The sequence below is a fragment of the Vanellus vanellus genome (genome assembly GCF_965231255.1).
Source record: "Vanellus vanellus genome assembly, chromosome: 18".
Taxonomy (NCBI): domain Eukaryota; kingdom Metazoa; phylum Chordata; class Aves; order Charadriiformes; family Charadriidae; genus Vanellus; species Vanellus vanellus.
The window spans coordinates 2,146,780-2,160,580 of NC_138923.1; the positions used below are offsets into that span (position 1 = coordinate 2,146,780).

At 51.0% G+C, this 13,801-nt stretch overlaps 1 protein-coding gene across 1 annotated transcript in view; it reads left to right on the forward strand.

The window, feature by feature from the left end:
* Positions 1-10,385: 10,385 nt before the first annotated feature.
* NSMF (NMDA receptor synaptonuclear signaling and neuronal migration factor) overlaps positions 10,386-13,801 on the forward strand; it is a gene marked incomplete at its 5' end in the record, with an annotated part of 45,782 nt that continues 42,366 nt past the window's right edge. The window contains one exon of the mRNA XM_082492612.1: positions 10,386-10,492. Within this exon, the coding sequence (XP_082348738.1) occupies positions 10,386-10,492 (107 nt within the window). The remainder of the gene's footprint in view (positions 10,493-13,801) is intronic.

Genomic DNA, 13,801 nt, shown 5'->3' on the forward strand with positions numbered 1-13,801 from the left:
TCTCCCCTTTTCCTCACCTCCCTTTCAGCTTCTGAGTATTGTGTCCAGTTCTGGGCTCCCCGGGTCAAGGAGGACAGGGAACTGCTGGAGAGGGTCCAGCAAAGGGCTACAAAGATGATGAGGGGACTGGAGCATCTTTCTGATGAGCAAAGGCTGAGGGAGTTGGGGCTTTTCAGTCGGAGAAGAGAAGACTGAGGGGGGATCTTATCAATCCTGAAAGGGAGGGTGCCGGGGGGATGGGAACAGGCTTTTTCCAGCGGTGCCCAGTGACAGGACAAGAGGGAACGGGCACAAACTTGACCATAGGAAGTTCCATCTCAACCTGAGGAGGGACTTCTCTCCTGTGCGGGCGGCAGAGCACTGGCACAGCTGCCCAGAGAGAGGGGGGAGTCTCCCCCTCTGGAGCCATTCCAAACCCGCCTGGACATGTCCTGTGCCACTGCTGGAGGTGCCCCTGCTCTGGCAGCGGGTGGGACTGGGGGAGCTCCAGAGGGCCCTTCCAACCCTCACCAGTCTGGGATTCTCACTCTTGCCACAACCATCGCGAATAATTTCCTTCCGCCCACCAAGAGGGAAAGGCTGAATGCATCCCTCCTCATCCTCCAGCTGAGCTATCTGAGTCACCCTCCCTGTACATTTCCACTTGTGTCTCTCCTTGGTCCTTGGCCTCGCCGCTCCCTTGAGCAGCCTCGTGAGGGGCAGACGCACCGTGCAGAGGGGGCTGGCCCTGCCGTGCCCTGAGCTGCGCGGAGCATGGGTGCTGCTTTTCCAGCTCTGCCTCGGCCCTTTTGCCAACGGTAATAGCAAATGTGCAAAAGAGCTGGGAATTGTTTCATTTCTGTGCCCAGCACCTTTAGACTCTGCAAGGTGTGGGGTAGGGTTGGAGCAGAGCTTCAGGTTTGAGATGTTTCTAGAGACACAGTCACACAAACTTTTCTTTAGTAGAAACATTTTTTATTCCATCTTAAATACAACACGGCTGCTTCAAAGTTCAGCTCTTCTTCTGCTGCGTGGTACCAATGTCAGGGCAAAGTCAGACTGTTATTTTGCCAAACAATGAAATACTGACATGTAGATGGAGCAAAAACTGAGTAATCACTGAATCATTGAGCAATCAATTACCATCAGGTCTGTTCCTGGAGCTGTTTCGGGAATCCCGACCTTGAGGAACCTCCATTGTAAGGGCCATTGTATTGTCTTCTGCACTGCTACAGCTGCTGAACGGTCCCTGCCGGTGCTGGGGACCCGGAGAGTGAAACCTGTGTCTGGTGGGTGCACAATCAGCTTCCCTTCACCAGGAGGGGGTTGCAGCACGGGAACACGTCACCCTGGAGAGGGGGATCACCGTCCAGCAAGACCATCACAGCTCAGCCAAGCAAAGTTGCTCTAGCATAGGCGACAGTCCTGCTTCGAGTGGGCAGCAGGACCGAAGACCCCCAGAGAGCCTTCACACCAGTGCTTCCACATTTCTGTGGAGCAGTTAGGGAATCTTTTGCCTGTATGAAATGTCCACATTGTTGTTTCCTTTGTTACATCAACTGGCTTTATTTACTGTTATTTATTCTGAGGGACTGGCTTATGTCAATTTGATGCCACTAATTTAGCCAAGAGGAGTGAAATGATGTTACCATCCTGCTGAAATCCTCCCTCCTGCTATAGCCAACACTCATTTCTTTTGTTTCTCTCCACCTGCTGTATCATTTTAGGAAAAAAATGAAGTATATAATATTATGCTGCTCTTGAAATGTTCACTCTCCTTTCAGGTCTCCTAACTCAGAAACGTGGTGTCTCATCCAGAATCTTCCTCTCCTGGGCAGCGTGAGTTCCCTTGTGGGGATTTAGGAGCACAGTTTTGAAACGACCCCACCCAAGGGACGGACACAGACCGCAGCCATCTCCCGTGCTGGAGCTGTTTCCTGTCTTTGGGCTCTTTGGCACCTCCACTTGCCTGTGTTGGTTTTGAACATTACAGACTCTGTGCACAGTTGCCCAATAGTGGTGCTCAGGAGCTCTCAGGCTCTGTAAATGGCCAGAAAACTGACTTGGCAGCAAGGAGCGAAGGCTTTCTGATGGCACGAGATGGAGAGCAGGACTGCGTGGCTGGGAATGCGGGGAGTGGGAAGGAGCGATGGGAAATGCTCTGGCTGTGCTCAGGATAGAGTTTAGGAAAGAACGGAGGGATTTGGGAAAGGATGGAAACGTCTACATGGTTGGTGGAGTTGGATATGCTCTTGTCCTCCCTTGAGTGTCTGAACTGTATTATTATCATTATTATTATCACTGTTATTACTTTATGAATTGGTGTGCATGCATGTTAATGAAGGTATGCACGGGACTGAGTCTCGCTGGCTCCAATCTACTGGGCACAAGCCATGGCTTGCATTTAGGAAATTATTTTAGCATTCTGGGGCCACGTTTTAAGGCAGGTTTGTCCCACACTTCAAGTTTCAAGCCCTCAGTCCTGACTAGGTTTCCCATTTGCAATACAAATCTAATAAATAACGGGCATGGCTGAGTGGTGAGACAGCTTTGTGGCTTACATGTGAGCTTGTGTCACCTGGCTGTTGTAATGCCAGCGAGACCTGGATGGAGCAGCCTTGCCGGGAAGGCAGCTCGAGATTTCAGCCAGCAGAGTAATAGCTAATTGAGTGTATTTCAATCATGAGATCCACAGAAGGAAAGTAAACTCCACAGAGTAGAAGGAAATTGCATCTTAGAGTAATCTGAATGTGGGTAGATAATTAGGCCTATATTTCATGGGAACATTTGCTGGGCAACATAATGAAAAGGCCAGCAACATAATTTTCTTTAAGTAGCGTGATGCCTCCCACCAGGGCCGTGCCTTGCCGGTGCTGGTGCTGCAGTGCAGTGGGAGCAGGGAAAGGCATTGCCCAGCCCCAGGGGCTGTGGCATGATGGTGCCAAGCTGAAGCCCGTCCTCTCCATCTCTAATGTCTGCTCAGAGAACGCTGCTAAGGCTCCTGCACTGCTCTCAGCAAGAAGGTGGCAAAATAAATCCCGCAACCTTATCCCCTTCCCGTCCCTCTGAACAGCAGCCGCAGCAGAGGCTGTTCAGGGTGCGCTTGCAGAGCCGGACAGACCCAGGGCAGCTCAGCGCTACTATGGGAGTCTCCCAGTGGGAAACCAGGCTGCTGCCACTGAACCCAACTTGGAGGAGCTCCTGCTCTGAGTCACTGTCTGATCCAGCTTGGAAGGTCAGCGGGAGCTGACGAAGTGGCTCTGTGGCTGGGGTTCGAGGGAAATGCAGCCTGGCTGTCTGTGCCTGGGAAACCCCTCATGTGAGAAGCCCGGCGCAGGGAGCGGCAGCGCACTGCGCCCTCTGAGCCACGCGCAGCCGGTGCAAGTGCCAGGCTTTGCCCTGACCGTGCCGTTAATGGGCTGCTGCACTCATCCCAAAGGGTGCACCGGCCCTCAAATGCCCCCCAGACTATAGCTACGCATGGGAAGCAAAGCTCCGAGGCTTTTTTCAATGTTGTCTTTTTCAAATTTGGCTTTGCTTTTCCACATCCTCCACCCTCACCTCCTCCCTTCCAAATCTCCAGTTTGGCCTGGCGTTGCTTCTGGCTTGCCCTGCTGTGGACCCTGCTGCCTTGTGCAGGAGCAGACAGGTAATATAAAATAAAATTTGGCTTCTTCACAATGCTGGCAAAATTAGAAGATTTGGGAAAGTGCAGTGACTTAGGAGGGTGGAGGAGAGGGTTTAATCTTTGAGCACAAATAACCCTGTGGTCAGGGTCTAAGGGGTCTGAATTCTTCTCCCGCCAACGCTGCACTCGTTAGCACTTTGGGGCTGGGACATGTCATGTAACAGAAAGAAAGGCTGAGAGGCTGTGTCCAGCCTGGTAATTACTGATTAGGTCTTTTACTAAAAATAGCTGGGGGTGGGCTGGCCTAACATTGGGTCTGAGTGCTCCGGGTCCCAGCTGGTTCAGAACCGAGAGATCAGGACTATCTTTGGGACTGCATTTAAGCAAGCTCTTGTTTTCTGATGTCAAATGCTTGGCCATTTAAGAGCAACTCTGTCCAAATGAATCTGCTCAAAGCAAATCTGTAATTCTTGGCTAACTCCAACTTGTTAGCTATTGATATTGCTTCTGTGATATATTGCCTAATTTTAATTATGCCAGTGTTGAAAAAGTTATTTTCTTACAGTGCCTCATTAGACTGAAGGTTCTAATCGATGAATTCAACAGGAACATCTTGAAGTGACTAAATTGGCCAAGCGGGAAGGTGGTAGGTGATATTTCAGAGTGACCTCCTGGTACCTGGGAGACCTTGAGCTTCCCAGTGCAGTTGGCCATAACTGTTGTCCTCAAACTCTTTCCAAGCAGTGCTACGCAGATAAATGCCGACAGCTCCTCCAGCTTCCCCAGCGCCTTGGTTTTATCGTCATCTCTCAGGGCTGTTGTGACTTGTCAGAAGAGCTGAATTGGGACAGTGCTTGTGGACACATAAGTTTGTCTTCTCTTTTCAGTCTGGTGCTTCGCCCCTCCATTACCACCGCACTTGGGCCAGTTGTTTTGTGCAGAACGATGGGAACAGAGGGCAGGAGGCTAAAAACATCCCTGCCTGAGCCCGTCCTCTCCCTGCCACTCCTGCGGTCTCAGCACATCATGCGCCTGGGAGGCACTCGCACCTTGGCTCATGCTGCGGTAACGTACTGCCCTGGGAAATGAATCTGGGGAGGGGGGGTCCCACACTTCCTTCAGCACCGATAACCCTGTTATTCTGCCCTTCCCAGTAACTAAATAACTGTGTTATGTGCAAGGACCACAAATGATCCTGGGCTCAATTTGGACCAAAGAAACTACAGTCATCTCTCATGGCCCATTAAACATCCTGCTGCGTCCGGAGTTTATGCTTACCACGCTGCTGAGTCCCTTCCCTTTCCCTCCTGGGTTTGTACTGCCTCCAACGCCAGCAACCAGTGTGGGAGGCACAAATGCAGCTGGGGTGGGGATGATATTCAGATGAACCTGGGGGAAAAGTGGCCATTTCTGAGGATAAAGATCAGTGCAGAGCCCAGCCCAGTACTGTGCCACTGAAGCTGGGATTTTCTCCTGTGTGCCAGTCTTTGTAATTATCTGCTCTGCATGTCCCGAGCCATTTTATTACCTAGTTATTCACCATGATGAGGTCCTTGTGTAATTCTTTTACAGCGTCTCATGTATTTATGACCCTGAATACCTCAGCATCATCAGCAAGCTTTGTCAACCCTTTTTTCCAATTCCTTTTCAAGATTATTTCTGAATACGCTGAAGTGAGCAGACCCCCAACACAGGTCCCCGTGGGGCTCCATTCAAGTCCTCCACTCAGGAGCCTGCCTATTGATAGCTACTCTTTGAGAATCCTTTAACCAATTATTTATCTATTTCAAGCACTTTCTGTTAATCCCATGATAGCTGCGTTTCTGTAAGAAACTCCTGTGACAGACCTTTTGGGAATCCAGGCAGACTATACCACATGCTTATCGACTCCTCTAAAGAACTGTAATAGATTTACGAAGCATTCCTTTATTCAAGGAAAACCACTTTTTTTTTTTTCTTCCCAGTATTTCAGATGTATCCAACTATGCACTAATCACATTCTTTATTACAATTTCTATCAATTTGCCCAGGAGGGACCTCAGACTTCACGGTTTGTAATAACCCCAAACCCTTCCCATTTGTCACCTTGAAGCTCTCGGACACCAAGGCTATGTTATGCACAGTGATTACATGTTACAATTAAGTAATTAAACTGTTTCATCTCTGAGTTCCTCAGCACTTAGCTGAACCATCTCAGTCTGGTGAATTTGCACTCTTTGGTTTGGCTATTTATTCTTCAACTTCTTCTGCTGACACTTGAATATGAACCAAATCCAATGCCACGTCCATATAAAGATGACTTTTGGCACAGGAACTTCTCTGAGCTTTTCCTCACTGTCTACAGATGCAAAATATTCGTTGTTTTTCTGTTCTGACCTTATCTCCTACGAATGCTCCTGTTGCACTGTGGCCAATTTCTGACTCTCCAGACTCCAACAGGCTTCCTGTGCTCGATGTGTTTGAAGACGTATTTATTATTATTTGCCTTTGCCTTTTGCAGGTTGTTCCTGTGATGGTTTTAGCTTGCCTTATTTCTCTTTTTGCATTTAAATTGCCAGCATACACATTATTCTGCTTGTTTAGACAAAAATGGCTTTTCTAAACATAAAAAGACCATATCTTTAAATTCTGAGAATCATCAGGCCATCTCGTCTCAACCTGATCTAAGACCAGACCTAAGCAGGTCTAAGGCTCTGGGTTTCCCACTCGACAGAGATGTGCTTTGGTTTGACAGGATACTGAGATACCAGACTTTTCAAGTGTGATACATATATATGGACAAAAATCATCACTGGCCAGGATGAATTTTGCCTGGCTTGGACTTCAGGATATTGCACCTTCATTGGTGGAAGGAGGGAAGGATTCCTCTGACTGGCTATGATTATTTTGGAAGCTGCTTTGGGGTGTGCTCCCCTAGGATGGTGTGAGTTCAGCAGAGAGAGCCCCACGAGTGGAGGTGTGGGGCTCGGGCGGAGGGACCGCGGTGCTCCCTGCCTCCTCGGCCTGTTTGCCTACGTGCGTGTGTCTGGAAGGCCTGTTGCCATGGAGAAGCGATGGAGAACAGTCTGCCTGGCTTGCCTGACTTTTTCCTAGCACGAAGCAAAGGCATCTCTCCAGCTGTAATGAGCTGGAGGCCCGCTGCCTCCTCTTCTGTGCCGCACTGGGGTAATCCAGACCCCCAAGTACCTGGGTGAAACCCGAAGGCGGGGAGAAAACCCTAAATGAAGGTAGGGAAGGAGCAAAGTGCAAGAGGGGAAACTGCAGAGAGATGGACCAGTGCTTGTGGAATGCTATGGATCAATGGAGCCAGGCGCTTCTCAAGGGTGCACAGACCAACAGGCTGCGGGCACCTGTTGCAACAAGGGAAATTCCCATTAGATATATGGAAAAAATCTTTCCCTGAGAGAGTGGTGCAGCCCTGGGGACATGGACCGTAGCTATGGTGGCATCTCCATCCTTGGTGGTCTTCAAAACCCATCTGGCCAAGCCCTGAGCAGCCAATGTGCCTTTGAAGTGAACCCTATGCTGGGCTGGACCCTCCCCAGCCTCAAAGAGTGAGACCTTACTGGGGAACAGACAAGGGTGAGTTTGAGTGAGCTCCAAGAGGCATAAATGTGGCAGAGTGTGGTCTGAAAACAGGATGAAGGTGGAGACATCCCTACTTTTTAATTTTGGGGATTGACAGTGCTGGACACTGCTTCGCTGAGTCTGTAATTGCTTCCATGGCTCAATTTCTCTACATTTTTTTTAAGGTGCTCCCTAAAAACAGATGGGTTTTCTCTCATTTTCTGTTGTAGATAGTCATGAGTAGAAATCTAATGGGAGTCATCTTCTGTGGGAAGAAAGCCAATACACTGATGTTGGGTTTCGTTTCATACCTGAAAAATGTCACTGTGAGCAACTTTGGGGTGTTTCCAGGTAGATCTGGCGGGCATTATGTCGGGGATAGAGTAGACCTGTCTGTTAGTTTGGGGGGGTTTCTTGTTTGCATTTTTGAAGAGCAGCATTTGCCGCAACTGCCAAATATTTAAACATAAAAATAAAGAGCATATTCCCCCTCTAATTACACAGGAAAAAAAGGGGGCAGAGCACAGTCAAAAGGCTCGGGCTGACTTTATTTTTAAAGTATTCCCATGTATTTCTCTTTTCTCCCTTTCTTTGACTGTGTGCGCGCCTCCAGATCTCTATGTGTCTGTGGTCTTCTAGTGGTTTGAAGCAAGGCTAGGCTTCGAATCAGATGAGCATGCATCAGCTCTACCACACTTGCTCCCAACACACAGGGCTGGGGTGTACCTGCCCTGAAATCTGTTCACCAATATTAGCACATGGGATCGAGACCATAATGTTTAAAGAAGTCTCCATCGCTCAGTTCAGTGCTGTCTAACAGCAGAGCTGTGTTCATCCTGCTTGGGTTACAAAACCCTGCGGGAAGAGGAGCAACTATCATCTGCAATAGCAGCTCTGTGGAGTGAGCAGGACACAGCAGCCAGCTCACTTGGTGGCAGTGATGGAGCAGTGGGTGTCACTTAGCAGCTCTCCTTCGGTCAGCTGTTCTAAGCTAAAAAGCAGCATGATGTCTTTATTTTGCCCACATGGCACTTTTCCTGCTGACAGCTTGGGTCTAAGCGAAGATACATTTCTGAAAGTTTGTAGTTCCCCGCGAATTCCCCAGTGTATGGTTCCAGCTGATGAGGTATTTACATCCTGTTCCTTGTTTTCACACACACCAGGGTAGTTGGGTACCTTATTCATCTTTTTTCTCCTGCTCTGTACATGAATTACTTTATTTTTCAATTTGTAGATTAATAGACCAAATAGTTAGACTTAATTTGTTCAAATCCTCAGATGTTTTCTTGCAGATTTGACTTTGGAGTCTATGGAGAGAGAGGACTGCAGCTTTTCCCAAACTTTCGGTCTCTACCATGCAGAGTCTCTGAAGGACAGTGAAATGGAAGCTTATGCTACAGCCGTTCCTGAGGCACAGACAAGACAAGGTGTGTCTGTCTGTCTGTCTGTCTGTCTGTCACTCCCTCCTCTGGCTGCCTCTTTTCACAAAGCTTGTAGGTAGTTTAATTATCTATAAAACTTCTACTCCTCTGTCAAATATTGTTGAATGAGTTGGCTCTGAATTCCTGGGATTCGTGCACTTGCTTGCAGAGCCAGGGGGACTGCCCAAGTGCTTTTTCTGTATATATTGTGAAAAATATTTAAAAACTCGCTGGCCCCACTCACTCAGGTTCTCTGAAAGCAGATTTATAAAATATTTTCTCAAAGAAAAGCACTTTTCCAAATCCTCCTAGGGATCAAAACTTACATCCATGACATTGATCTGGGGGCTGAAACCCCTCTGCTGTGAAGAAAGACTGAAGGAGTTGGATGGAGTTCAGACGAAGAGAAAGCTCCAGGGAGACCTTCTTGCAGCCTTTGAATATATAAAGGGGGCTTATAAGACAGATGGAGAAAGACTTTTTACCAGGGCCTCTAGTGACAGGACAAGGGACAATGCTTTTAAACTGAAAGAGAGTAGATTTAGATTGTGCATAAGGAAGAAATTTTTGACAATGAGGGTGGGGAGACCCTGGAACAGGTTGTCCAGAGAACTTGTGGATGTCCCATCATTGGAAGTGTTGAAGGTCAGGTTGGATGGGGCTTGAAGGAACCTGGTCTGGTGCAAGATGTCCCTGCACACGGCGGGGGGTTGGACCTAGGTGATCTTTGAAGGTCCCTTCCAACCCAAGCCGTTCTGTGAGTCTATGAATTGAAAATCCCCTGAGCCTTGGCTGACTTGAGCGGCTGACCAGCTCCTTGTGCTGCGTTTGTTTTCAAGCATTTGATGACCCCAAGGAAGGTGTTTTCTCTGGCAAGTGACACTGGGAACAAAGAGGTGTCTGGATGCCCAGCTGTGCCTCAGGGCTCTGCCACCTCCGGGAGCTCCCGTCCCAGTCCCACCCTGCTCTGGCACGATGGCGGTGAGCAACGATGCGCTGAGGGGACAAAGCCAGTGGAGGAGAATGGGCATTTGTGTCAGTCCTTCAGAGATGCCATGTTCAAGGCCTGACCGCCCGACCTGTGTGACTGTGTCCACTCCGCTGCACCCACCCACCGCCCCACCACCGCAACAGACCTGTGGAAAACCAACCCTTTGTAAAACCTTCCACAGGTTCACTCAATGGCAGGCTACAGTTTTATGTCAAAACGACTGGGGTTTTTTTTTGCTGTTTGCAGGGCTGTTTCCTAACGGGGGCCCGGAGGGAGCCCGGACACCATGGCCTCCCCTCGCCTTGTCCCTGAGGTGAGGTGCCCCCACCTCAGGTGCGGGCACAAACCGCGGAGGGCTGGGCGGTGGTGAACGCGGGACTACGATGGCGGGGAGAGGGGCCGGAACACACACAGCCGCCCTTCCCCGGGGTCTACCGGGCCGAGGCGACCGCCTCCTGCCCGCCGCGGCCCCTCAGGCGGGGCCAGCGCCCCCCTCCCGGCCGGCCCGCCATGATGTCAGGCGGGAGGAGGCGGGGGCGGAGGAGGGAGCCGCCGGCCAAATATAGCGGCGTTTCCTGGGCGGCGGGCCGCGCCCGGGCCCTCCCTCCTGCCGCAGTCAATGAGGAGGCAGCGGCCGCGGCGGAGCGCAGCACTCGCCGGGGACAGCACGGCGGGGCGCGGGGGGCGCCGAGCCATGGCGGGGCGCTGAGGGAGGGCGGCAGCGAGGGGCGGCGGCGGCGGTGGCGGCGCGCCCCGGCACCCGGCCCCGCCGCGGCATGGGCAGCCGCGGGGTCGTGCGATGAGCGCTCCCCCGGCGGCTCCCCCCCGCGCGAATATGGGCACAGCCGTGTCCAAAAGGAAGACGCTGAGGAACGAGGCCATGTCGTCGGTGGCGGCTAAAGTGAGGTGGGTGCCGGGGGCGCGGGCGGGCCCCGCCGCGGCGCCTCAGGGAGCCCCGCCGTGCCGGGGACACTGCCCGCCCCCCGCCGTGCCGGGGCGCCGGGCTGGGGGAAGGCCCCGAGCCCCTCAGGACCAGCCAAGGGGCTTGTCCCCCAGGGCCGGAGCGGCAGGGCCATCGGGGCAGGGTGCTCTCCCCCCGGGGCTCGGGAATGGCAGCGCTTTGGAGGGACCCCGGTTCGCGCCCGCGGGACACCCCTGCCGTGGGTCCCCCTCGCTGGCGGCTGCTGCGGTGCCCCCCAAAAGCAGACACCCGCTTTGCAGGCGGCTGTGGGCGACCGTGCTCCCCCCGCACGCAGCGGACCCTCAGCCCGGGGAGAGGTGGTTTGTCTCAGAGGTGACCCGTGTCTCGCTGCCGGCCCGGCTAACATCATCCGTGGGTTTTATTTGCTAGGTGGGCAAGGAGCAGGTCACGAGTGGATTTGTCAGGGCTGGAGCTTTCTAATCTTTGGGAATTGGAAGCGCGGTCAGTGTGCTCAGTGGTTTCTCATCGGCTGAAATGCCATCTGTGTGTCCGAGGGCAAAGGCAGTGGCTTTCGTCAAGGGGACTCGTGCCTTTGAATGGGAAACCTACCGTGTGAAAATCTGGACCCACCATTTCTGACCTCTCCGGCAGTGTCCCAAACCACTACCCTGACCACTTAAAAGATTTGGGTTCTATATTTCGTCTGTTATGTTTTTATATTGCTCATCCTACAGTGTAGAATTTCACTTATCGTCTGGTCCCAGTGCTTTTTAGTATCAAACATGGGAGATCCTAGAAAAGGCATTTGCTGCTTGATTGTACTTAGGTTTAAAAAGCTATTGCGGACGAGCTTTGCTACGGTGCCCTTTGCCTGGGGAGATGGAGACAACCCTTCTCCCACTCTGCAGTGCAAGTGTCACGGCAATTGTCTGGTGACTGTTTGGGGGCATTGGCGCAGCTTTTGGCTGCTCCTACAGCACAGCTGTGCAAAGGGGTAGGTCTGTCGGTGTCTCTGCTACATCTAAAATAGCTCTTTGCTGCTGAAAAAAATAGGAAGAAATAAACTTTTCAGCTGCATTATATAACACCTCCTTTGTGTTAGACAAAATTGCATTAGAATAACCCGGAGTCATGTGTAGGACTCGATCTGTGCTGCTGAGAGATCTCAGTCACCTCTCTGTGAGTGTAACTCAGCATTACAGCATCTCTGCTGTGCTGGGAGGAAAGCTAGTCTTACAGCTTGAAGTGAAGAGATCCAAAGACGTCTGTACATTGCTGTCTGTGTTGTAAAGAAGTACATCCTTCAAAGTCTGGAGTGCCCCTGGGAAAAGGTGTCCGGACAGAGCCTGGAACTTTTCCCCGCGTTATGATGTACCCTGTTCATAACCGGTAATGAAACCGTGAGTGCTTTCAATGGCGTTCAAAGATCTGGAAGTGGGATTCTTTTTGGCAGATGTCAGCTGGGTGGATATACAGAAATGACACGAAATGCACCGTAACTGTTGTAATGGGGTTCTAGGAGTAGGATTAGACATCCAGTCACATAAACAACATATTTGGTAATCGGTAAGATTTCAAATGATAGTGTGGGTGTTTGGGAGTGAATAACGTGTTTTGAACGCAATGGCTTGATAGCCCACACCAGGATGGGCAGATGCTACTCAACTAGCGTCAACTGTGTAGAGTCCAGGAGGTGCCCCTGGGGTTCTGGTTTGCTGCCTGCTGTAACTACTGACAAGCTGCTGCTATGATTATGTGGGAGCTCTGAGGTGTCTCTTGGTCGTGTGAATTGTGGTGGTTTGACCAGAAAAGTTAGCTGAGTGAACTTGGGCTGGGGAACATAAAGTCCTCGAGGAGTGTCTGGTCCTGTAGACCGTGGCACAGGACAGGTGCTCTTATGTGTCTCCCTTTCATGCCCTGCTCTAGAAATGCCTAATCGAAAAAGCCTTTGGAGAGGGCAGAGGACTTGTTGAGGAGCTTGCTGCATTGCCTCTTTGCATGGAGAAGGTGCTGGTGGGGACAAGCGCTGCTGGTGTGCCTCCATCCTACCACTCCAGGCGTGTCTCAGTCCCTGCCTCGTGAGAGCTCTGCCACCCTCAGAATTTCTACAGCGGTGATGACCCACCTGCTGAAAGGCTTCCTCCTGGCTTCCCGGAGCACATCACACACAGCTCCTCTGCTCTGCCCTGGATCCTCCTCCATGTATCACTCCCTGTGTCCTTATCTTAGGTACAGCGAGGAGGCTCTGCAGGGCAGTAGATAAGACTACTAAGAGAGACTATTCTATCCTTCCTAAGAGGGTTGGGGACTTGGATCACCTGTGTGGGTAGCACTGCTGCAATGATCCGGTTCCCCTGCGGTTTCACGTAGGCAGCTGTGGGATCCTGTTCTCATGCTGCAGGACGAGATGCCCTGGGATTGTTCCTCTGCACCTCCTGAGCTCTGCCCTATTCATATTTCTTCTGACTTTTCTTTTTGAGAGAAAAATCATCTAAAATTTGCTGCAAATCCAAGTGGCTGCTGCTGTATACTTATTATGCGTGGCTGAAGTGCGTGTGTGTGCATTTGACTGTCTTACTGAGCGGGGAGCATCGTTTGTTTGTTGTCGTGAGTAATGTGATCTAAGCAGAAGGTGCAAGCTCCCTAGATTCTTAAATTAAAATCTCTGCAGAGCGACTCGGGGGAGTCTCCTGTCCCAGGAGAATTAATTAAGCTCCATGCAGTTTGTTGTGTGCTAGGTCTTTTTAATAGCTTCCTACAAAATAATGGCATAGTTGCTCTGTGCTAGCACTGTTGAGAGCATCTGTGATGCTGCTAACTTTGGTCTCTGTAGTCTTGTCCTCTCCTGAGAGAGTTGCAGCAAACTGTGCGCTGATTCCATGTACGGCACCCGGGAAGTGACTGAGGCTTAGTGCTGTTGCTTTGATCAAATTTGAAGTGCTTGTATGCAAGATCTCACTGTGGTAGTACTGTGTTTTCCTTCTTGAGTGCTTTTTTTTTGCCTTGCAGCTCCTGGGGTATGAGTGCTGAAGTCAGGGATGACGCAGTTGTCCTTGAGTCACGACCTTGGTGCTGCCCCTCTGCTGATAGCTCCCAGGCTGCTGCGGACTGGTGCAGGTTCTCTTCAGGGTCCTGGCCTGCATGGTGTCTGACATGCGCTCCTTGGCTTCCTCAGCACACTTTCAAGGGCACAGATGAACCAAAGCCTTTAGAAATGAGCTCTCTCTGTCCTTACTGCCTTGATGCCTACAGAACAACACTGGGTACCCCAAATGGGGCAATAAAATAAGTCT